The following is a 24,698-nucleotide window of genomic DNA, read 5'->3' on the forward strand; positions in this document are numbered from 1 at the left end:
ATTCTCCCTACAGCAGGCAAATGGGCTGGTTGCAACAGGAACTATCTGCATTGCAAAGCCCCAAATGCTCCTTCTCTGGACCCACAAAGACACTTCTTGCTAATGAGGATCGAACCCAGGAGTGCTTCACCCCTGAGCCACATCCTCAGCCCTTTTTTATTTTACTTTTTAAATTCTCAGACACGGTCTCGCTAACTTGCTTAGGGTCTTTCTAAGGGGCCGAGGCTGGCCTCTGACTTGGTATCCTCCGGCCTCAGCCTCCCACATTTGCAGAGATGACAGCCATTCACCACCACGTGGGCTTGTCCACCTCTTTGATAGAGCGTGCCAATGTGTGTAGACCCCGTGCTTGAGCACCGCCTCACGAGCGTTTGCCGTGGTTTTAAGTTTCTTCTGGAGCTGATATGGTGAGAGCCAAGCTTCTCCACGGAGCTCCATCCCGATCTTTCACCTCTAGGAAGGAGGTGCTTCCTGCTGCCCCAGATCTTCTAAACCCCTTCGTTTCTCTACAGGAAACACGACAGGAGCGAGACCATGCAGCGGATGGGATATTCATGGTAAGACAGGACGGTGTGGTCCCCAGGCCCCCGCCTGCGTTTCCTCCTGTCTCTCCCCAAATCCACAGATAAGCACGGGGCCTCTGCTCAGTGAGGAACCCAGGAGACCTTGGAGCCTTGGGCACGGGGATCACGATCAGTCTGAGGGCTCCAAGCCCCCGTATCTTGGGAGAGTTCCAGTCAGCCTCAGGAGAGATCAGTCCCAAACCTGGTGGGAAGCGCCAAGGGCATCCTATGGCCAGGCGCCTGGCTCTCCGCAGCCCCTATGGCGAACCTCCTTGGAGACCCAGGGTGCATCTCTGCTCTGCCTCACTATGGAGGCGACCTGTTGCTTTACTATCTGGACCGGGACCTCCATCACTTCAGAAGCCCACCTGCGCATCACAGTATCATGGGATAAAAGATTCAGGGTTTTCCTCTTCTTCCTGGCTTCACGTTGCCAGCTTCCCCATGTGATGGCAGATTCATGGGACCCAATAGACCTCCAGGAGCTGAATCCAATGCAATCACTTAAGAGTCTTTATTGCAAGCTCGAGCCTGGACTCACAACCGTTCCCTTTGCAGCGGTCCCAGGGAGTGAGTTCGGGTCCTTTGTTCAGTGAGATTTGATAGGTTTTGGGGGGATACTCTATGCGTCACAACATCACAAATCACTCTATACCATGGGAAAATCAGACAACAATTCTTAACACTGATTAGCACATTCACTGGCGGGAACAAGTTGGGTAGGGGTGATTGGCTAGTACAAGAGGGGGGTTTCTTTGAACTGATTGGTTTAAGCCAAGAAGGGTGTTTCTGATGAACTACATGGTTTCCCAACATGTTATCAACCACCATAAACTACTTGAGGGTCATCTGGCATCCCAGGTATTTCCCTGTCTCATGCTGTTTGGAGGTTGCTAGGGGGTTGCTATGGGTCCTCACCTAGCCTGACTGAGTCAGGGACACCTGGCGCCACAGATTTCTCCTGTTATTTGGAGACAGACAACTCAGCAGGGGGGATATGTGCCTAGGAGTGCTCTGTGGGTCTTTCCAAGGACAAGAGTCATGTCCCCTTCCCTGGACAGGCTTTGAGGTAGAAGCTGGTTTCTCAAAAATGGAGTCACATCAGTTTCTTATTCCCCTCTTTGTCTGGAAACTTCCCTCACTTGGGGGTCTATATAGGGTCTATATGGCCAGGCCCTACATCTTCTTCTGGGTCTAGGGCTTGATGGTGGGTATACAGAACCATCATCTGAACTGTGTTTACTCTGTCCTTGATGAAAGCCACTTGCTTATTCACAAGTGGTCCTACTACGGTTGACACTGGGGTAATTTTAGAGTAAACGGTAACCCTCAGGGGACAGTCTTCAACTTTCCAGACTCACTCAAAATTGGCCTCCTGACTTGATTTACCTATCTACACTGTCTATCTATTTCCGGCTTCACTGGGACTGGCCACTGCCCAGAGCTTGTGTCTACTCAGTGTTCCAACTTGTAGCAAGGTACCCCCAACACACAAATCCAACACAGTTTTTCCATTTAAGAAAGAAGAATAAGAGTCAGGCGTGGTGGCACACACCTGTCATCCCAGTGGCTGAGGAGGCTGAGCCAGGAGGATCTTGAGTTCAAAGCCAGCCTCAGACACGGCGAGGCCCTAAGCAACTCAGTGAGACCCTGTTTCTAAATAAAATACAAAATAGGGCTGGGGATGGGACTCATTGGTTGAGGGACCCTGAGTTCAATCCCAGGCAACATACCCCTCTCCCCCCAGAGAGAGAGAGAGAGAAGGAAGAGGAAGAAAAGCCAGTTGGAGAAGGGGAGGGTGCAGAAGCTGTTCTTGGAAACAGATCCATACATTTTAAGGGAGCTTAAATAAGGCTTTTTAAGTTGCTATTGCCATAACCATTCAACAACATTCTAGAGCCTCTGAAATTACTTTGAAAGTCCAAATAAGACCATCAACTGCATGAGCAATTTTAATTGAAAAAAAAAAAAAAAAAGAAAATCAAAGGCCTGGGGCATAGGTTCAAAGCTAAACCCTAAACCCATCAAACCCTTAAACACTGACGCCGTGTCCCCCTGCAAATGTCTGACCGATGGCGCGTACTACAGGGCTGAGCATGCTTGTGTAGCCTGTGTTTCAGGAGCTGTCTGGCCGTGGCCCTGGGTCTGTGGCTGGGAGGGACACCGTCCACCTGCAGGGATGCGGCTGACTCGAGGAGGCCCAACATCCTACTGATGATGGCGGATGACCTTGGCATTGGAGACCTCGGCTGCTATGGCAACAAGACCCTAAGGCAAGGAACGGGAAATGGGTTCTCAGGGACCAGAGAAAAGAGCAGGTCGTAGATCTGGTGATTCCTATAGGAATAGAGGGTCCTGCAGCCCCCAGATCTGAAGGCAGGGTCATCCAAGAGCAGGTGACCGCTCCTCCTCAGGATGGGCTCAGTCATCCTGTTGTTTCCTGGTGGTGGAGGGCACCCCGGAGAGACAGAGCTGGCATTATAGCAATTACCCCCCACTCTGATCATCCGTTAACCCACGCTGAGGGCACAATCCCCAGGACCCAGTCACCACCCAGAGGTCTCGCTCTCAAGTACCACGGATGTGGTTTTGGGGGTGACGTTTACCCACACAGGTCATTTGAGGATGCATTCAACCCTAGGAATGGCCAATGGGGACATTCTCAGAAGGCTGCACATGCAAACATAAATCCAGCTCCAATCCACCCCGCCAACCATCTACTCACTTGGATTGAAAATAGGATTCTTACCCAGCCACTACAGATGGAGGGTGTCTTGGAAATCAGTTTTGTTGCTTGTGAGCTCAAAGCCATGCTGAACTGCCCCTCACTCCCAGCCCCTCTTCCATCCAGCCAAGCCCACCCACTCAGGACTGATTTCGATTCTTCTAATGTCCCCTGAGACCCAGCATGAAGCTGAATCTACGGGCCCTGCTGGGTGTGCCTGGCCCGGTACCCTCACGGGTGTCCGTGACCTTGGACCTGCCCATGCAGTCCCTGACGGCCCAGTGAGAAGCAGCCTCCCACTTCTGAACTGCCCGTCTGTGTGTCTCTCAGGGTCAGCAGTGCCTGGTGGACACGGGGCTCACCATGATCTATCAGGATGCTGTTTCTTTGAAGGTCCTCAGGACATTTGAGGTTCTGGATCATTCTTGAGCACATCTTGATGCATTCACTGATGACCAGCAGCTTACCCTACGCTAATGAAAATCCAGGTTTCTTAGGAGAACACAGCACTATTATTTTTTCTCTCGGCAGGACTCCAAACATCGACCGGCTTGCAGAAGACGGGGTGCTCCTGACCCAGCACATCGCCGCGGCGTCCGTGTGCACCCCGAGCAGGGCTGCTTTCCTGACCGGCAGATACCCCATTCGCTCAGGTAAGTCCTACTGTGAAACCCACCTGGGGAGGAACAGGAGCATGTCCACCCGCAGCCTTTTCTCATTGACACCCAGATGGGGAAAGATGGGTCCCAGCCCACAGAGTTCTTCCATGACACTGCAGCCAGCCCTGGTGTTCTAGCCCCTTGGGGAACAAGGTGACCCCGGCTGGGATTTAACTGTATGAACATAACATTTTCTGTAGCAGGCAAGGTAGCGAATATTTTCATTTTTGCAAGCCCCACAGTCTTGGGGACAGCTGCTCAACTGCATTTTGGAAGTCCTCTATGGGCAGTGCACTCAAAAATGGTTGTGGCCGTGTCCTAATAAAACTTTATCCATGTATGTTGCGTTTTGAATTTCTTACCATTTCACAGGTGTTCTGCTTTAGAGGTGTGGTGTGCCCCAAAAAGTTCATGTGTGAAGCAATGCAAGACAGTTCAGAGGTGACATGGTTAGAGGAGGAGAGGTGTGATCTGATCAGTGGATTAATCCACTTGAATGGGCTCACTGGGTGGTGACTGCAGCAGGTGGGGGTGTCGCTGGAGGAGAGGGTCCCTGAGCTGTGCCTTTGGGGTCTCTGTCCTGTCCCTGGTGAGCAGAGCTCTCTCTGCCCCCTGGTGCCCTGTCCTGAGCTGCTCTCCTCCTCCAGGCCCTGCCGCCATTTTGTTCTGCCTCCCCTTGGGCCAGAGCCATGGAGTTGGCCACCAGGGACTGAATCTCGGACACCATGAACCAAATTCAACTTTTCCTCCTCTAAATTTGTTCTTGTCAGGTCTTTTTTTTTCTTTTTTTTTTCTCCCACAGTAGTGAAAAGTACCAACTGAAAGAACAGGTTATGAAATCTTCTCTACTTTTCCCCAATTATCTGCCAAGACCCTGGATGAGTCAGCTTTGTGACAGAAATAAGCTCATTGAGATCCAAATGTCTCTGTTGGGCTCAAGGTGTGGAAGGGCTCTGCTCCTGGTCCTTGGCTCCTTGGCTGTGGTCCTGTGGTGAGCCAGCACATGGTCACAGGAGAACATGGAGGATCCTTTAAGCAGAAGGAGGGGTGGAGCTCCACCCTCCCCTTCCAGGCCACGCCTCCATGACCTCACTTCCACCCAGTAGACTCCACCTCTTAAAGGCTCCCTAACGTCCTAATAGACCATCAGCTGGGAACCAGGCCTCCCACACACAGCATATTGGGGGGACTCACCGAATCCAAACCACAGCAGCACCAATCCATTTCTCACTGGCTGGGGGTACAAAAATAGGCAGCAGGCCATTTGCTGAGCCTCCTATCACAGACATCAGGTATACATTAGGCAATGTGCAAAAAAAAAAAAAAAAAAAGAACTAAACAAATGTGTTTAATCAGAGCAAAAATATGAATGTGTTTCTGAAACTCGTTTGTAAATTTTTGCCCTCTTAATGGAAAGAGGATGGTCTTTGTTTTCTGTGGTCCGTGGGGGGATGTCCTGTGGCAAGATATTTTTCTCTTTCCAAGGCAGAGATTTCTCAATCATCTCAGGGGCCCTTCATGTCTTATAGATTATTTTTGGACATGATATATATGTTACTGTTTAGCTTAAAATCTGCCATTTGCAAGGGAGTTGGGTAGGAAGTAGATCAAAAATTCAGAACTCTGTGTATTGTCCTCTCTGCTCTTGGACCCTGAGGCTGAGGAATCTGCCCCAGACTCCAGGGGAGATTCTCACCCAGGACTAGTTAAGGATTTCCCGGGAAAAAGAAGCAACTGGATCTATCATCTGTATCGTATCCCCACTCATCACCTGTCTCTGCATCCATCCGTCCATCTCTCTCTGGGCTGCAGTATTAAGCATGCATTCAACATATATTTGTATTTTTTTGCTTTCTGATGCTTTGATCTCATGGCCCTCACTGGCCCTCGGGGAGCCGATCCTCTGGATGCTGGCTGGTTCCTAGAGATAACAGCAATGTGCATGTGAGCTTGTTCTCCACGTGGAACCTTCAGATCCTCTGCCCGTGTCCTCTGGGTGAATATCCCCCCAGGTTCTGCAACCAGGAAATTGGGGCAGTGAGCAGCCCCTGCAGCCCAGAGCAGACGGAAATCATTAAAGCTGGCAGATTTGAAAACGTCTTGCTCTGCCTTGCTTCTTTCTTTCCATTTAAAATAAAAATTTTAAAACGGAGGCATCTCCCTAAATTTCTTCCTCACTCCCTCTGCCTCCTGATCTACCCCAGTGCCTCTCTGATGATACCCCATGGCCTGCCATATCCCCTCTTCTCGCAAATGGTCACAAACCCTACTTTCAGTGGTACTCATCCCCTGATCTGGTGGCCCTGCTACACCTAAATAGCAAGAAAACCTTCCTTTTCCTCTGCATAGCTGGGTAGGGTGGTGCGCTCCTGAAATTCCAGCAATTCAGGAGGCTGAGGCAGAAGGACTGAAAATTTAAGGTCAGCCTCAGCAATTTAGCAAGACACTCAAAATAAAAAAGGGTTAGGACTCTGGCTCATGGTAGAGCAACAGTGGGTGCAATACCCAGCACCCCCCCTCACACACACACACCTGTGTTGAAGTCAAGAGCTCAATGGTTTGCCAGTGTATAGAACTATCCAGGAAATCTTCATTTGTTTATTTACTTATTTTTGATGCCAGGGATTAAACCCAGGGGCATTTAACCACTGAGCCGCACTCCCAGCCCTTTCTATTTTTTATTTAGTTCCTCACTAAGTGGCTGAGGCTGGCCTCCAACTTGCAATCCTCCTGCCTCAGCCTCCCAAGCCACTGGGATTACATGTGTGCACTACCATACTTGACGCAATGCATCTTTCAATCATTCCAAAATCCACACCAGGCCAACTCCCTGTGCACTCTCTGGAGTAATAACCATCCATGAGCGTACCTAGAAGCTCTGCACATCATTTCACAGATAACTGTGAAAACTCTTCGGTGATAGCAAGAATTTGGAGAAATCAAAATGCATTTTAAATTCTCATTCCTTTTCCATTAAATTCTTTTTTTTTTTCCTTTAGTGACCTAACTTGCACAAGACCAGACACCTTCTCTCCATCATTGACATTTCATTATGACCTTCCCTGCCAAATATGTGGTTCTGTGAGGCAGGTCTTTGCAGGAAGGAACTTTTCAATGTAATTTTCAATAATGGAGAGTTCTACAGAATATTCTAAATTTAAAAGAGTGAACATCATCATCATCAACTAAAAGCAAATACATAATAGTAACTTATTTCTTTTTCTTGGCTGGTCGAAGGCATGGTTTCCAGCAATGCTTTCCGTGTTCTCCAGTGGACAGCAGCATCCGGGGGCCTGCCCACCAGTGAGATAACTTTTGCAAAAATATTGAGAGACCAAGGCTACGCCACTGGACTAATAGGTAGGTACCTTTCTTTCAACTCTGGAGCTCACTATTTTTCTTTTAAGGGTCTATTGAACTCCAAATGTTTGGAAAGGCAACCAATGAGGTCCCAGGTAATTTCCCAGATGACAGAAATGATGTGTTCTCCCAGGGTGCACGGGGACCACAAGTTATTCAACAAATGTCAACTGGTCAGGTGCGGTGGCACACACCTATAATCAGCAACTTGGGAGGCTGAGGCAGGAGGATTGCATATTGGAGGCCAGCCTCAGCAACTTAGCAAGACCCTGTCTCAAAATTTTAAAAAATAATAATATAAAAAGGGATGGGGAGGGTGCACAATGATAGAGCATATCCCTGGTGCCGCAGTCCGGCTGGCTGGGCAAAATAACCAGGGGGTGACGAGCAACTTGCGTAGATGGATCCAGCAGAAATGGGAGCCATTGATTGTAGGACAGGAATGGTATTTATACATTCCACACAGCTTATCTTAATTAGCATAAATTCGATACAGCAGTCAACCAATAAGGAATCTCCACACTTAATGGCTCGCTGGCGTTACTTTACAAACCACTCCCTCTGGCATTTTGCCAGGAGCCATCTTGACTTGTTTACAGACTCTAACACCCTGGGTTCAATCCCTGGTACAAAATTAAAAGTCAACAACATTCAAAAATAATAGTCGTATGGCCAGGCATGGTGGTAGTCCCAGCTACTCCAGGGGCAGAGGCAGGAGGATCATTTGAGGCCAGAAGTTGGAGGCCATCCTAGGGAACATACCGAGACCCCCATCACACAAAAAATAAATATCAAAACAACATAAACTAGATGCTCATCGATCAAATGTTTGCAGATAACTTACCTCGCTCTGTGCTTCCATAATAAACGTGTTTTTCTATATGCCAAGAAACCACATTAGATATTGAACAAAAAGTAAGTAAATGAAACTTTAGACCACAGACAGGGAGAAGGGAAAGGGGACCACATTGCCATGATCCTCACTCACCTGTAGTGATAAGTTTTTTTTTTTGGTAGCATGGATTGAACCCAGGGACACTCAAACACTGAGCCTCACCCCCAGCCGTATTTTGTATTTTATTTAGAGACAGGATCTTGCTCACTTTCTTACAGCCTCATTTTTGCTGAGGCTGGCTTTGAACTCACAATCCTCCTGCCTCAGCCTCCCAGGCTGCTGGGATTATAGGCATGCGCCACGGTGTTCAACTCTGTAGTAATAATTTTTATCAGCAATTACATCTGTTGATCATGGAGGACATGTCTAGCTGGTATGTGGGACAGAAAATCAATAGACCATTATATCTTAAGGTAGACTCGTCTATCAATGCCTGGGAAATCTCATGGAGTTTCCGAATGTCAAATACCCCATGGCACAAGAAGACACGCAATGTGGTTTTTATTAATACCCTCATAGTGGCTGCATAGAAGACAAAAACTTTCTTTACTGGAGTTGAAAGTTGAGCTCTGAAACAGTCTCCCACTTTGAACTTGGCCTCTATTATGGGCCTCCCACTCGCAAAGCCCAGAACTCTTTGTTCTATGTTCATTCTGGAAGATTGAGCTTTCAGAAACAGCCTGATCACTGTGAATACATCCTTCTTTTGTTATACAGCACCATGACCAGGTGAAGTCCGAGCAAGGTTCCCAAGGATATCAGGAGCTAAATGCTACAGGAACCCCTAGATACCCAAATCTTTGGAGGTTCCACTCCTTTAAATCACATGGTACAGTGTTGGCATAGAACATGGACACATCCCCCTGTAGACTTTAAATCACCTTCATAGGACTTAAAATACCCAAAACGATGTTGAGTACCAAGGAAAGCAATTTGCCTGTGCTCAGAGAAGCTGCAAATTTCCCCCCTAACATTTTCTATCCATGATGGATCGGCAGCAGGAATGCCAACAGACAATCAAGGGCTGCCTGTGGGACCTCATGTGGAAACACAGCCTGTAGAGGACCTTGAGTGGATTGTCCACATGTGACAGAGGACCATCCCCTGATGTTTTAAGCAAGCAGATTTATGGCACTCTGTCACACCTCTCACGAGAAAGTAATACTCAGGGAAATGCCTCCTCTCGGGGCCCTTGTTCCCACAAGGATGAGGTCAGGTGGTGTGGTCATTGATGTCACAGCCTACACTCCCCCAGCTCCCGGAAGAGACCTCGAGTGCAGCGAGCATGCTGTGGTAGCCACCTTTTTGTGCCAAATATGCAGGAAACAACAATTTAAAGAAAGAAAGATTTATTTGAGGCTCATGTTTTCCGAGGTTCAGTCCATGGTGGGTTGACTCCCTGGCTCTGGCCCAAGGGGAGCAGAACAAAATGGCGGCAGGGCCTGGAGGAGGAGAGCAGCTCAGGACAGGGCACCAGGGAGCAGAGAGAGCTCTGCTCACCAGGGACAGGACAGAGACCCCAAAGGCACAGCCCAGGGACCCCCTCCTCCAGCCACACCCCATCCCTGCTGCAGTCACCACCCAGTGAGTCCATTCAAGTGGATTAATCCAGACCTCTCCTATCCCAATCATTTCACCTCTGAAGGTTCTTGTAGTGTCTCACACATGAGCTTTTCGAAGCAGAGAAGTCTACTTGGGGGGGCTCATGATTTCAGAGGTTCAGTCATAGTGGCCGACTCCATGGCTCTGGCCCAAGGGAGGCAGAACAAAATGGCGGCAGGGCCTGGAGGAGGAGAGCAGCTCAGGACAGGGCACCAGGGAGCAGAGAGGCATAGAGAGAGGGAGAGAGAGAGAGGAGCCAAGGACAAGATAGAGTCCCCAAGGACGTGTCTCCAGTGTCCTACTTCCTCCAACTGTGCCCCACATCTCCATGGCTCTGGGTTGGGGTGAGGCAGAACATCATGGCCGAAGGGCATGGTATAGGAAAGCAGCCCAGTTCATGGCAGACGGAAAGCTGAGGGAAAGAAAGGAAGGGGCCAGGGACATGGTGTGTCCTTCCAACCAACTTCCTCCAGTCACCGTCTCCTAGAGCCCCCCCTCCCAGGGTCTGTGTAACTGTATTACATCTTTCACTGGACGAATCCATCCATGAGGCCAGAGCTGACCTAAACCAACTCCATCCCTAAACCTCACCTCTGGACATTGCTGCATTGGGGTCTAAGGCTGCAGTGCAGGAAGCTTTGTGGAGACATGGCAGACCCAAACCATAATATATGTGATACCTACTGTGTGCATCTCCTTCCCCCAGGAAAATGGCACCTGGGACTGAACTGTGAGTCTTCCCGCGATCACTGCCACCACCCGCAGGCCCACGGGTTCGACAGCTTCCTTGGAATGCCCTTCACCATGATGGCCGACTGCGCTTGGTGGGAGCTGTCGGAGAAGCGTGTGGGCCTGGAGCGCACCCTGGGCCTCTGGTTCCAGGTCCTGGCCGTGGCCTCGCTCACACTCATGGTGGGTCGCCTCACCCAGCTGACCAGCTCCTGGGTGCCCGCCCTCGGGGCCGCCTTGGCTGCTGCTGTCCTCCTCACAGCCTCGCGCTTCGTGGGCCACCTGATCGTCCACGCAGACTGCTTCCTGATGAGGAACCACACGGTCACCCAGCAGCCCCTGGACTTTGACAGGGTCACGCCCCTCCTGCTGCAGGAAGTCTCCTCCTTCCTGCAAAGGTGAGCCCAGGGGGGCCCGCGCCCTCCCAGCCCCTGACCATGTGCAATGTCCAGCACCTTCTTCTGTCATGTGTGTCTGAGGCCTGGCCCATCCCGGGCTCAGAAAGACCTTTCTTGGCAACATGGGACACGGGAGATGGCCTGACCGAGCTGCGTACCTTGCACTATGCCCGTAGAAACACGGTGGCCGTCCAGTTGGAATTTGCTGACTCGGGGCTCAGTTGACCCCACAGTCACCCAGGGAGTCTGCGGTGGGATCCCCTGGTGCAGCTCGGGTCTGACGCTTGACATGAACTTGCAAATGAAACCGAGGGAGAAGCATGTGCTCCCTTTCAGGCTAAGACTTCTCCTCCACTTGGAGACCCGAGCCATGGACAGGAGACCATGTGAGCCTTCCGAAGGCAACAGGAGGGCCTTGGAGGTCCCATCCAAACCAATAACCTAGCGAGCCCCATTTTGCATTTTCCTTGGTTGTTTTTAGTTATACATAACTTCAGGATTCATTCTGACTTAATTTAAAAAGCATGGAACAGACCCTGTCCTAATCCAGTTCTCAGTGCCACAGTCTGGCTGGGCAAAATTCAGGAGCCACTCATCAAGCAAAAACGAACTTTATTTTTAGAACACACACACACACCACACAGAGCTCTTCAGGAATTCCCTCAGAGCCCAGCTGCCACCACCAGCTTCCCACGTGCCTCTCAACCCCCCACTCCTCCTGCTCTTGAGGCTGATTGGCTGGGTCGTGTGGGCGGAGCCAAAAAAGTCCCCCAATGAGCAGCTCCAGGGTCTGAAAGGGCAGGGAAACAGCCCAATGAGCATCACCGCAGAGGAGCCAATCAGCTGGCAGCTGGAAGTTTGCTGGGGCCCCTTCGGCTTTGGCTCTCAACATCTCAGTCCTTCCTTTTACCTTATAGCCTTTATTGCCTATTTTCTTATCGTGATTTTTTTTTCTTTTAAATTAGCATCTTGTGGATGTACAGGACGGTGAGATCCACTGTGGTACGTTCATGGATGCACACAATAAAATGAGGTTGGATTCATTCTAACCCCATCCTCCTCCCTCGCCCTCAGGGCCCTTTCCTCCACTCCATGGATCTCTCTTCTATTCTGATCATATTCCATCTTCTTTACTTTTTCTTCCCCCTTATTTTTCATCTGGCTTCTGCCTAGCACAGAAAACGTTTGACCCTTGACCCTTGATTTTGTAGGTCTGGCTGATTCATTTAGCATGATGCTCTCCAGTTCCATCCATTTACCTGCAAAGTCCATAAATTCATTCTTCTTCCTAACTATGTAATACTCCACTGCATATATTCACCATATTTTCTTTCTTGAGTCATCCATGGGTGGACACCTCAGTTGATTCAGTAGCTTGGGTTGTGTGAATTGGCCTGCCATAAACATGAATGTGGCATGCCTCATTTTTAAAGCATGTTTTTTCATGATTACTTCCTATTGTAAATATTCATTATATAGCTGATTTCGTATTAACCAAATTCTACCGTTAGCTTCTGTGCATGTACAAATATGTAACAACAAAACCCATCATTATGTATAATTGTACTGCATCAACAAAAAAGAGAAAGAACTCATGACCTGACAGCATTTATAAAGAAAATTTCATGTACAATATCGCTTCTTCTATAACCCACGTTTATAAGCAGAGGCAACTTGTGAATAACTTAACAAAACGCTTGTGCAGACAGACGGCAGTGTGATGTCCTTTATTCCTGGACTGTTAAGTATGTAGAGTTTGAGACTTACAGCATTCAGATGGAAAAGTGTGATGTGGACTTTCAAGTGTAGTTTAAAAGGGAAAATTATCACTAGATAAAGGCATAAGTTTATTTTATTTTATTTTATACTAGGGATTGAACCCAGAGGTCCTTCACCACTGAGCCCCAGTCCCCCAACTCGATTGATTGATTGATTATTTTGAGACAGGGTCTTGCTGAATTGCTCAGGGCCTCACTAAGCTGCTGAGGCTGTCCTCCATCTTGCAATCCTCCTGCCTCAACCTCCCCAGTTGCTGTGGTTACAGCCATGTGTCACCATGCCCTACCCTTTAAGATTCTTAAACATGAGATCCTCCTCCTGCCGAAGAGCAGTTTTGTGGGGACAAAAGCAAAGGCAGGGGGCAGGTTAGACCCGTATTCAGGGTCCCCTGGCCGTCAGTATGGATTTTGTCACAATAACAAGGACAACCCTCCTCGCCTCTCATTCACTTTTAGGAATAAGCACGGGCCTTTCCTCCTCTTCGTCTCCTTTCTGCACGTCCATGTCCCTCTGGTCACCACCAAAGGCTTCCTAGGGAGGAGTCGTCACGGGTTATACGGGGACAACGTGGAGGAGATGGATTGGATGGTGGGTGAGTGTCCTTCCCCGGAGAAGACCCGGGGAGAGGTGCCCACGCCCTGGTCCTGCATGTAGACCAAGCCAGGCCCCAGAGATGCCCTCGGACCAACCCCTCTGGGAGACGGGATAATGCCCCAGGTCACCAGTGCCCAGGCTGTCCCCATCATGCCCCCGTGGGCTCCCCTTAGACACGGACACGACCCACTGACTTGTGCAGCTTTTTCAAAAAATGCATGAGACGGCACACCCAGTAGCTGGCTCTGGGCGCGACTCTGTCGCCAGCAGCCCCAACGCTGTGCCCTCTGCAGGACACATCCTTGACACCTTAGACCAGGAAGGTCTGGCCGACCGGACCCTCGTCTACTTCACCTCGGACCACGGGGGATCCTTGGAGTCTCGCCTGGGAACCAACCAATATGGAGGCTGGAATGGAGTCTTCAAGGGTGAGGCTCACAAAGGGCCCCAATCCGCTCTGGCCAGGTCTCTCCTCAGCTCTTCCCAGCCCTGGCATTGAAAAGGCACCACTGTCCCCCAAATTTGCAAACACAGGTGCATATGGACTTGAATTTCTTTCCAGCCCAAAACACTGTAAAAACTCTAATTCCCAAGTTCAGATTTTTTTTTATTTTTTATTTTTTTGCACACGTGGTTTTTGGGACATTGACAGAGCTCTGCGGCCATTAGCACTGTAGAATTTCAAAATATTTTCATCGTCTTAGGAAAAAAAAAAATCCCCGTGCTTTTAGTAGTCACTCCTTGATCCGCGGGTGCCCCGCCTCCCCAACCACCAGCTCCTCTCCTCTTCCTCCATCTCTTCCTGCTCCAGATAGAAGGTTCCCCGTGGTGTGGCCCTTGGTGGCGGGCTTCTTTGATTGAAGAACCATGTTTTCAAAGTTGATCCTGTTGCACGATATGCCAGGCCTTGGTTCCTTTTCATAGAAATGATCTGCCCTCCAGTGGATCCTCCACACCAAGGATGCCGGGTTCAGATTTTAGGAGGGATGCATTCAAGGTGGTGGGTACCTGGCAGCCTCATTGTGTTCGATCCAGGGCTCCACGGATCCTGAGCATTATCTGAGGCATCCAGAAGAACATGGCTGGACAGTGCTGGCCTTTGACTTTTCCCCTAGGAGCCTTAATTTATTATTTAATAAAAGAGTTGTTTAGAGGAAGGTTTCCTGGAGGTTGGGACTTGTCAATGAACCTAAGACAAAAGGGGGGCACAGGATCAAGCCAGGCTCCAAGTCTGTTTCCATCTCTGCCGATGTTCCATCTCTGTCCCCTAGAGGGTCAGTGACGTGGCCCTTTCCAAACCCTTTGCTTCTGTCTTCCCCATTCTGCCAATTTGAACGCACCTGAGCAGACAAAGGTAGCTCCAGCCTGCATCCACTCGGAGTCACCTGGGTCAACGCGTGCTCATCTCATATCACATCATTTTCTCTTCGCAGGAGGCAAAGGCATGGGCGGCTGGGAAGGGGGCATCCGTGTCCCCGGGATCTTCCGGTGGCCCGGGGTGCTACCTGCCGGTCGAGTGATCCAGGAGCCCACCAGTCTGATGGACGTGTTCCCCACCGTGGTCCAGCTGGGCGGCGGCCAGGTGCCCCAGGACAGGTAGAGAAGGGACCAAAGAAAGCAATTCCACCTTGTGGACAGAAAATACGTGTGTGTGCAGATGTCTTTGCAGATCTCAAGTTGCACATTCAATTGCATGAGATATACTTCTGTGTGTGTGTGTGTGAAGGTATATATTCAGTTATATCTGAATATATGCACCTACCTCATGCAATTTAATCATGGTGCTATGTGCAATGCAGTATACATGGTCTAATTGATATACTCAAATTTATATCCTCAAATATATACCCTATCATGTATTTGCATATCTCCCATGACACATCCAACTGCAAGAGCTGTATAAGTATGTACATGAATTTATGCACGTATCTCATGCAATTGAATCACATGTCCATGAATTTTAATATACTGCAGCAGAATCTAATTTATACACGAGAAACACCTAGCACATGTATTCATACAGCTCACATTTCAGATCCATTCATGATATATATAAAAATACGAATCAAAGCTGTACCATTTAATTATGTTCATTCATTCTAATATATACACTAGAAATCTACTTCTAATATTTATTAGGAAACTGTGTAGATAGCAATTTTAAAGGCTTCATGATGTTTTCTTTTAACAACCCCATTAGCCGCCTTATTATTATTATTATTAATTATTATTATTTTTTTTTTAAAGAAAGAGTGAGAGAGAGGAGAGAGAGGGAGAGAGAATTTTAATATTCATTTTTTAGTATTTGGCTGGCACAACATCTTTGTCTGTACGTGGTGCTGAGGATTGAACCCGGGCCGCACGCATGCCAGGCAAGCGCGCTACCGCTTGAGCCACATCCCCAGCCCTGTTAATTATTATTATTAAAGTACTGTCATTGCTGGGCACAGTGGGGCATGCCTGTAATCCCAGTGGCTCAGGAGGCTGAGGCAGGAGGATCACAAGGTGGAGGCCAGCCTCAGCAACTTAGCAAGGCTCTAAGCAAATCAATGAGACCCTGCCTCGAAAATAAATAAATAAAAAAAAGGGCTGTGGTTGTGGCTCCGTGGTTAAGCACCCCTGTGTTCCATCCCTGGAGCCAAATTAAAAAAAAAAAAAAAAAAGTAAAATTGAATCTGTCCTGAATAACTATTTAGACAGAGTTCACACTGAATTCAGCATTATGAGGCATTTGCAATTTTTTTAAAGTATGTAGGAGCGTGGGCATGGGTTATTAGCAAATACTACACCATTTAAATGAGTGTCGTAGGTGTCCTCCGATTGCAGGACTGGGGTCCAGGGGGGTCCTGGGCTCTGTCCCCCTTGCAGGACAGTGATGGGCAGTGCACTATGCAAAGTTGTGACTGCCAATCAGAAGAGGTAGATGCAGCCTTTGGTGGCACAAGCCTGCAGACAAGGACCCTGGTACCCTAAGCCGACCTCCTCCCACACCGAACAGGGCAGGGCTGTCGGATGAGCTGTATTTGCAGAGAGCAGAAGACAGGGCAGACAGATAAGGAGATGCCAGCCCCTGTGACCATCCCCAAGAGCCAGGGCTGCCCGGCCTTGTCTAAGGACATGGCATGTTCTACGGGGCTCAAGGTCGATGGCGTGTAAAATAGAGAGGCGTTTCCTCAATGCTTGGCTTTGTTTTCCCGGTTCAAGGCAACTTCGGGGACACCAAATCCAAAAAGGTGAGCGGGTCACATTGTATCCAAAGGTGCCACCCATCAAGACAAGCGAGCTGGGTACATTGTATCTAAAAGTGATGCCAATCAAACCAACAAGCTGGTTACATTGTATCCAAGGTGATGTCCCCAGGCTTCTGGGCCCCCCAGGCCCCCCAGCCCTTCCACACCTGCACAACTCTCCTTCCTCTCCTGGGATATGCTCTGCAGGGCCCCTTGGCGCCCCCTTGTGCTGAGTGTCATGTGCTCCCTGCAGAGTGATTGATGGCCGGGACCTGCTGCCCTTGCTCCTGGGGACCACTCAGCACTCGGACCATGAGGTCCTGCTGCATTACTGCCAGAGGTTTCTGCACGCAGCCCGGTGGCAACAACGGGACCAGGACCGTGAGTACAACGAGGCCCCCTACAGACACAGACACCCAGCACCCTGTGACGAGGCCTCTGGTGTCTCTAGACAGTGCATGATTGCTCCTGGTGTCACATTTACTCAGTGACACTTGACCACATTTTCACTGTCCCCTCCCCATGGCCATGTTCACCCTCTCTGCCTCACCCACTTCCCAGCAGCAGTACTGATTCTTCTTTTTAAAAATCCAATGCTTGACCAGGTGCAGGGGTGCATCCCTATAAACTCAGGAGGCTGAGGCAGGAGAATCGAAAGGTGAAGGCCAGCCTCAGCCTGTTAGTTAGAATCTGACTCAAAATTAAAAAAAAAAAAATGAAAGGGCTGGGGGTGTGGCTCAGTGGTAAGGCACCTCTGGGTTCAATTGCCAGGACTAAATAATAATAATAATAATAATAATAATAATAATAATAATAACAACAACAACAACAACAAAAAAAATCAATCCAGCTCTCAGAATTTCATAATCAGGTAATTCTCCCATTTAACAATACTTGTTTTCTGCCCCCCCCATTTGTCTTTCCCTCTCTATCCCTTTGCCTTCCTGTCTCTTTGCTACTGTGGATTTGCTTTCTGGACCACGATGCAGTCACGTCCAACTGTTTTGCATCAAGAAAGCAAGCAATTCAGTAAAATAATAATAATAATAATGAAATAAAGCACATCATAAAACTGGATTCTTTCAAATGTTCAATTGAGGGGCAGTACATTCAGTGTAGTACAACACCACCCCAATCTAGTTCCTGAACATTTTCCTCACCGTAAAGGGAGCCGTCCTACTTAGTATTTACTCCTCCTCCTCAGACTCCCCAGCCACTGGGCCCACTGAACCATTGTTTGTTTCTGTGGATCTGCTCATTTCTGCACATTTCATACAAAAAGTCCTGCACAGGCTCTGCATCAGCCTTCTTTTCCTGAGCATAGTGTTTTCCAGGTTCACATATGGTATAGCCAATGTCAGAGGTTCCTTCTTTTTCAGGGTTGTGCAATATTCCACAGAGTGGCTGCATTAAATTATATCTATTCGGGTCTTTTTTGGGAGAGAGGGGTAATTATGGATAGAGCCCAGGGGCATTCAACCCCTGGGCAATATCTCCAGCCCTAGTTTATGTTTTATTTAGAGACAGGGTCTCACTTAGTTGCTTAGGGCTTCGCTTTGGCTGAGGCTGGCTTTGAACTCTCCATCCTTCTGCCTCAGCCTCCCGAGCCACTGGGATCACAGGCATGGGCCACCTTACCTGGTGCTATTCACCTCTCGATGGACACGTGGGTGAGTCCTGTTGTTGTCCTGACATCATCTCTCTGTGATTCTCGTCCCCCCATCAGGAGCAACCCTGTGGAAAGTGCACTTTGTGACGCCGATCTTCCAGCCAGAGGGTGCTGGAGCCTGCTACGGGAGAGTGGTCTGCCCCTGCATTGGGGAAGGAGTGGTCCAGCACGACCCGCCTTTGCTCTTTGACCTCTCCAGAGATCCCTCTGAGTCTCATGTCCTCACGCCCGACTCTGAGCCCCGGTTCCACCAAGTGGTGGCCAGAGTCCGGCAGGCCGTGGAGGAGCATCAGCGGTCGCTGAGCACTGTTCGCCAGCAGCTGGGCACCCTGCACAACCTGTGGAGGCCGTGGCTGCAGCCCTGCTGTGGCCCCTTCCCCCTGTGCTGGTGCGACACAGAGGACCTAGGGCAGTGACCATCTGCGTGGAGAGAGCCGGAGCCCGGTCCAAACAGCTCCGTATGCTGACCTCAGGCATCCCTTCGGTGGTCACCAGTGACTCCCCACATCAACATGAAGTCACAATGCACAATGCACACTGAATGAAACGCACCCTCAGGGGCCACTCTGGGCTCCCAGCAAAGAGCCCAGGACCTCCTGCAATTAGAAGCTGAGACAGAGGACCCTGGGACAGCCCAGAGGAGGCCACCCTGCAAACAGAAGGTGCTTCCAAATTGCACAGATTTGCAGGTGCAGAGGGGGGGAAGCCCTGAGGAACAAACCTGATTCAATAAGACATGGCACGTGCCGAGGGATCAAGTCTCGGCTTATCGCTCTCAGTAGCAAGGAAAGCTCCACCCTCAGGACCCCCTCTCCTCCCCAAAGCCCTTTCTTCCTAACAGCATCACGGGGTGGGGGGGGGTAAAGATTTCTATAAAAGACTTTTTGGGGAACACCCACACTCAGGCCATTGCACTGGTCAGAAGGCTGCTGGTCACTGTATTAGTCTCCCTGGGCTGCTGTAACAAGACACCCCAGCCCAGGGGATTAGACACCCCCAGACCCTGAGTGCTCATGGATGACCTCAGGCCACCACCAGAAGTCAGCTCCACCTCTGCCTGATGGCCACAGCCATCTCCAGCCCAGTGGATCTTGGGATGAGGAAAGACATGGCAGCTGGCCATCGCTAGGAGCCCTGCTTCCTCCCCACCACCCATGCTGTGTGGAAGAGAAAGCCAGCACAGTGGGCCAGCTGTGTCCCTTGTCACCAGCTCCAACTTGTCACCTCTGAGTTCTTCAGCATCCTCTGGGCGGGGTCACCTTCTTCAGACCCAGCCACACCCTTGACTCTGGTGACTTTGACGCCCAAGTCCCCACAGAGGCTCCGTGTTCTTAACCCATTAAGTGCCAAGTTTTGAATTCTGCAAATGTATCAAGAAAATTCTTATTTTAACTGTTATTATTTTAGTCTGAGTCAGACGCTAAGTTGTTTAGGGCCTTGCTAAGTGGCTGAGCCTGACTCCCAAGTTGCAGTCCTCTTTCCTCAGCCTCCTGAGTCACTAGATTTACCGGTGTGCACCACTACAGCTGACTTCAACATGATTATTGACATTGTGCATTAAAATAGGCTGGAAATCATAATGTAGAGCTTATGTTTTGTTGCATTATGATTTAACTGTTATTAGATAACGGTGCTCTCTGTTATGTGCTGTGTTGAACTTTCTCACCTTCCCCTATCTAAGCAACCTGCCTCAAATACCTCTGCACAGGGAAGCAGTTCCCTCTGACCCCAGAGCATTTGTAACCCAGGGTCATGCTCAGAACATCTGATAGTCTACCTAGCAGCACCCAACATACTTCCTTTCTGAGATTCTACCATAGAAAACACAACAGGGGTCCTGGCTCAGTGGTGGAGTGCCCCGAGTTGGGTCCTCTGAGGAAGCACGAGAAGGCTGTGCTTCAGCATCTACTAAAATCAGCAAAATGTTTCAAAACCAAAACTTTAGTGACAGATAACAGCTGTGGGGGGTGGAAACATGAGGTTAAGGAGTTACTGAAAGCTCCATCATTGTCCCCAGTGCCAATCCAATAATGAGGACACAGCTTTGGTGGGGGCAGAGTTTATTGCTTTGTTAGTAAAGGAGAGGCACAGGAGCTACTGTCCCAGAGGCCATGATTCTGCCCATCAGCAGGAACAGGGGGCTTTTTTTTGGGGGGGGAGAATGGGGTGAAAAACCAGCCTCTACCTCAGAGCAAAGCCTGTCCAAGGAAGGGACATGACCTTTGTCCTTGGAAAGACCCACAGAGCACTCCTAGGCACATGCCCACCCTGCTAAGTGGTTTATCTACAAATAACAGGAGAGATCTGCTGCACCAGGTGTCCCTGACTCAGTCAGGCTAGGGGGGGACCCACAGCAAACCCCTGGCAGCCACCAATCAGCATGAGACAGGGAAATACCTGGGATGCCAGATGACCCTCCCAGTAGTTTATGGTGTTGGGGAACCCCATAGTTCAGCAGGAACATCCCTCTTGGCTTAAACCAATCAGTTCAAATGAATCCCCCTCTTATACCAGCCAATCACCCCTGTGCAACTTGTTCCCGCCAGTGAATGTGCTAATCAATGTTAAGAGTTGTTTTATGATCTTCCCGTGGTGGTGCTAAGAGATGCTATGATGCATGTGAAGTCCCTGCCTTCCCCAAAGAGTGTATAAAACTGCTGCAAACCCTGGGCTCGGGGCCTCTCAGCGTCACCAGTTGCTGTGTGCACACGGAGGACCGAGCTAGCTCGCAATAAACACCTCTTTGCTGCTTACATCCATCTTGGTCTCTGGTGGTCTTTTGGGGGTCCTGAATTTGAGCATGACACCGGGGAACCAGGGATTGAACTCGGGGACACTCGACCCCTGAGCCCCACCCAGAGCCCTACTTTGTATTTTATTTAGAGACAGGGTCTCCCTGGGCTGCTCAGGGCCTCATCTTTAAATGGGCTGGAACAGAGCTCCTGGGCTGGGAGTTCCCTGGAGGACGGAGCTCCCACAGCATGTGACATTGAAGGTACCCAGGGAGCGAGGGAGAGAAGTGCAATTCTTCCCGAGACCCAGGGAGGCACTGCACATGACCTGGGGCTCATGAGCAGAATAAAACCTGGGTGTGCCCAGGGCTTGGTGGAGAGGGTCTAGCACCCACGGGCATGGGTGAGGCACTGGGTTAGACTCTCAGCACCACATGTAAATAAATAAAGGTTCATTGACAACTAAAAAAAAAAAAAAGTCTCACTTTTTTGCAGACAGTCTCACTTCCTGCAGGCCCAGCTGGATTGGGAAACCACAGTTAAGGCCGGTATGTTTAGTATGTATGTAGGTGTAGGTATATAAATGGACAAATGGACAGACAAACACACTGATATGTTAATGAGTGGATGGATGGCTGAATGGGTTGGTGGATGAGGGCATGGATGCGTGGATGGATGGGTGGACAGATGGTTGGATGGGTGGATGGATGAGTCAATGGATGGGTGGATGGGTGGATGGAGAAGTGGATGGTTCGATGGGTGGATGGGTAGATGGAAGGATAGATGGGTGGATGCATGGTTGGATGGACATGTGGATGGATGAATGGGTTTATAGTTGGATGAAGGGGTGGATGGCTGGAAGGATGGATGGATGGGTGATGGAGAGGAGGATGAGTGGATGAAAGATGAATTTGTGGATGAGTAAATGGGTGAATGGATGGATGGAGGAATATATGGGTAGATGTGTGGTTGGATGGCTGGAATGGTGTATGGCTGGATGGTTGGATGGATAGGTGGATGGGTAGATGGAGGGGAGGATGCATGGATGAAAGATGGATTAGTGATGGGTGGATGGAGGGGTGGATAAGAGGATGGGTGGGTGGGTGAGTAGATGGTTGGATGGATGAATGAATGGGTGGATGGTGGATGGGTGGTTTGAGGGTTGGATGGTGGATGAATAGATAATGAATGGACAGATTGGTGGATGTGTGAATGGAGAGGCAGATGAATGGATAGGTGTAGATGGATGGGTGGATTGGTGGGTGGGTGGGTGAGTGGATGGGTGGATGGCTGGTGGATAGGTGGATGAGTGGATGGATGGGTGGATGGGTAGATGACTGTATAGATTGGTGGATGGGTAGATAGGTGGATGGGTGGATGGATGGATGGATGGTCTGGTAATGGGTAGATGGGTGGATGAGTTGGAGGTGGATGCATGAATGGGTGAAAAAAGGATGGGTGAGTGGGTGGAAGGATGAATGGACAGATGGAAAGATGTATGTATGTCTGAATGGATGATTAGATGAATGGGTAGATGGGTGGGTAGATAGACCAATACATCATGCATGTGTGAGAAAATGGGCAGATGGGTGGAAGCAGGGATGGCTGGTACATAGACAGATGGATAGATATATAGACAGATGCATGCTGATGGATTTGCGGTAAAATTCTTGTGACTTGCTAACCCTGAGAATAAAGGGCTTAAAACAGTGTACAATTTTACAAAGCTTTATAAAATCATGTACACAGTTTAGGCAAAATAAGAAATTCCCCCACACTTTCTAAGATCCTCTGGCCTCAATAAGCCCCCATTTTGGCTCTATCTCCCCCACACCCCACAAAGACATGCTTTTTGCCCTAGTCCCCAATCATACTGGGGATCAGGGTTTCTGTGAACACAGGATATGTGAGTATCTTTTGGACTCACGGCTTTCAAATCCTTTGGGTCTGAACCCAGCGGTGGCATTGCTGGGTCATATTGTGATTCAGTCTTAAGCTTTTGAGGGGTCACCATATTGTTCTGCCAAGGGCCACCTGGAGCCCAGGAGCTGAGAGAGGCAGGAGACGTCTCCCTGGAGCCCATGGAGGGAGCTGGACACCATTGTAAGAGGCAGGTCTTGTCCACAGCTTGAGCCCAGAACCTGTGAGTGGGACCTGGTGTGGGAACAGGGTCTCTGCAGAGGTCGTTAGTGAAGGGTCCTGAGATGGGCTCCTCCTGGGTCAGGGGGCCCTCATGCAATGGCTGTGTCCTCCCAAGAGACAGAGGAGGGGACACAGACCCAGAGAAGGAGCCACATGGAGATGGAGGCAGAGACTGCAGTGAGGGGCCACCAGCCCAGGGTCTGACAGGAACACCTATAGGACGGGGCACTCTGCTCCAGTGAGTGTGCAACCACATCCTCAGCACTTGTGGTCAGCGTGGTCAAGCTACCAGACTACCAGGTCAGGAAACCAAGAGTCAAATGTTTCAGGGCACGTAATCCCCCAAGTCATGGCCCCCCTCCCTTAGGGACAAAGACCCTTCCAGACTGCCTTCCCTCACGGCAGCGATATCTACTGCTTCCTCATAGTGCGGTTACATCAGGCAGAAGATGACTGGCTTATAGATGTTAAGGTGCTGGTGTGTGACTGGCAGGCACGCCCCACTCGAACCCTATGACAGTTGTGCGCATTCCAAAAATAAACCGAGCTACTGGAGGGTGGCCTGAGGTGGGTCTCCAGCCAGTTCTCTCACCACTTCCCGGAGTCTGTGTGTTGATTCCGTGTCTCTCCCCGCTGCGAAAAGGTAGCCGAGTGACCATGGATCACGAAGAGACGTGGGAACACATACGTTGGAGGTGTTGGGTGATTTTGGCTCACAGGTCTGCAGAGGCATGCAAAGAGAAGAGGAGAAGCAGCGTGGAGTCCCTGCAGGGAAAAACAAAAGGCAAAAAAATAAATGGATTTGGTGTGCAAAGTAGAAGCTGCAGAGCAACTTCCTAAAGTAAGGTGTGAACAGGACGCACATCTAGAAGGCTGAGGTCTGGGGAGGGCTTGATCCTGGCATCCAACAAGTAGAAAACAAGTAGACTACCCAACTCCTGTGATGCCTATTGAGCCCCGAGAGAATTATCTAGCCGTGGGAAGCCTCTGGTTTTGCACGGGGTCCAACAACCCAAAGCAAACCAGGAAGGAGTAGCAGTTACTGCCACACAATCAAGATGAACTGTGAGAGGCCCCTTTTCCTCTTTGCACCCAAATTGGAGATTCCTAGCAACCAACCGGGTCCTGAGCCCTCGAAATAAGAAAGTTCCCTGCACTTCATCCCCATGAAAACAGCGCAGAGGCCCCCTCCTGATCCTCGCAGGACACATTGCTAAACTCTCAGAGGAGGTAGAAAGTTCAGCTAGTACCTAACTCTGTATAGACTATACTTTTCCAGTATATATAGATGCCTGTCAAAACGTATGATTCAAATCATAATAAAACACGACATTTATTACAATGTGCTGTGACAAATGCCTCACAAGTTCTTCACTTCTGTTTTTTTTTTTTTTGTTTGTTTGTTTGTTTTTGTTTTTTCCATTTATTTTTGGACATCGGGGAACTGAATCCTGGGAGATTTCTGACCACTGAGTGCATTTGTGGAGACCTTTTGTCGCTACTGCAGGCCTCACCAAAAACACCCCGGTGACCCTTCGGTCTCTTTAAGTTTGTTTTGTCACCAGACCTGTCTGCGCTCCTCCCTTGTTAAGGTCTTTTGAGCTCAACTCTCAGTAAAGCA

The 24,698-nt window shown here is 49.5% G+C and overlaps 1 protein-coding gene across 1 annotated transcript; it reads left to right on the forward strand.

Annotated features, from left to right (window-relative positions):
• The first annotated feature begins 330 nt into the window (after window positions 1–330).
• On the forward strand, window positions 331–18,619 carry LOC143639907 (arylsulfatase L-like). The gene is made up of 11 exons (XM_077107936.1): window positions 331–407; window positions 513–557; window positions 2,684–2,836; window positions 3,820–3,941; window positions 7,185–7,307; window positions 10,511–10,931; window positions 13,166–13,302; window positions 13,598–13,732; window positions 14,738–14,900; window positions 16,788–16,915; window positions 18,261–18,619. Exons 1-11 carry the CDS (start codon window positions 331–333, stop codon window positions 18,617–18,619), a joined length of 1,863 nt encoding a protein of 620 aa, XP_076964051.1.
• Window positions 18,620–24,698: the final 6,079 nt, after the last annotated feature.

The sequence above is a fragment of the Callospermophilus lateralis genome (assembly GCF_048772815.1).
Source record: "Callospermophilus lateralis isolate mCalLat2 chromosome Y unlocalized genomic scaffold, mCalLat2.hap1 SUPER_Y_unloc_1, whole genome shotgun sequence".
Taxonomy (NCBI): Eukaryota; Metazoa; Chordata; class Mammalia; order Rodentia; family Sciuridae; genus Callospermophilus; species Callospermophilus lateralis.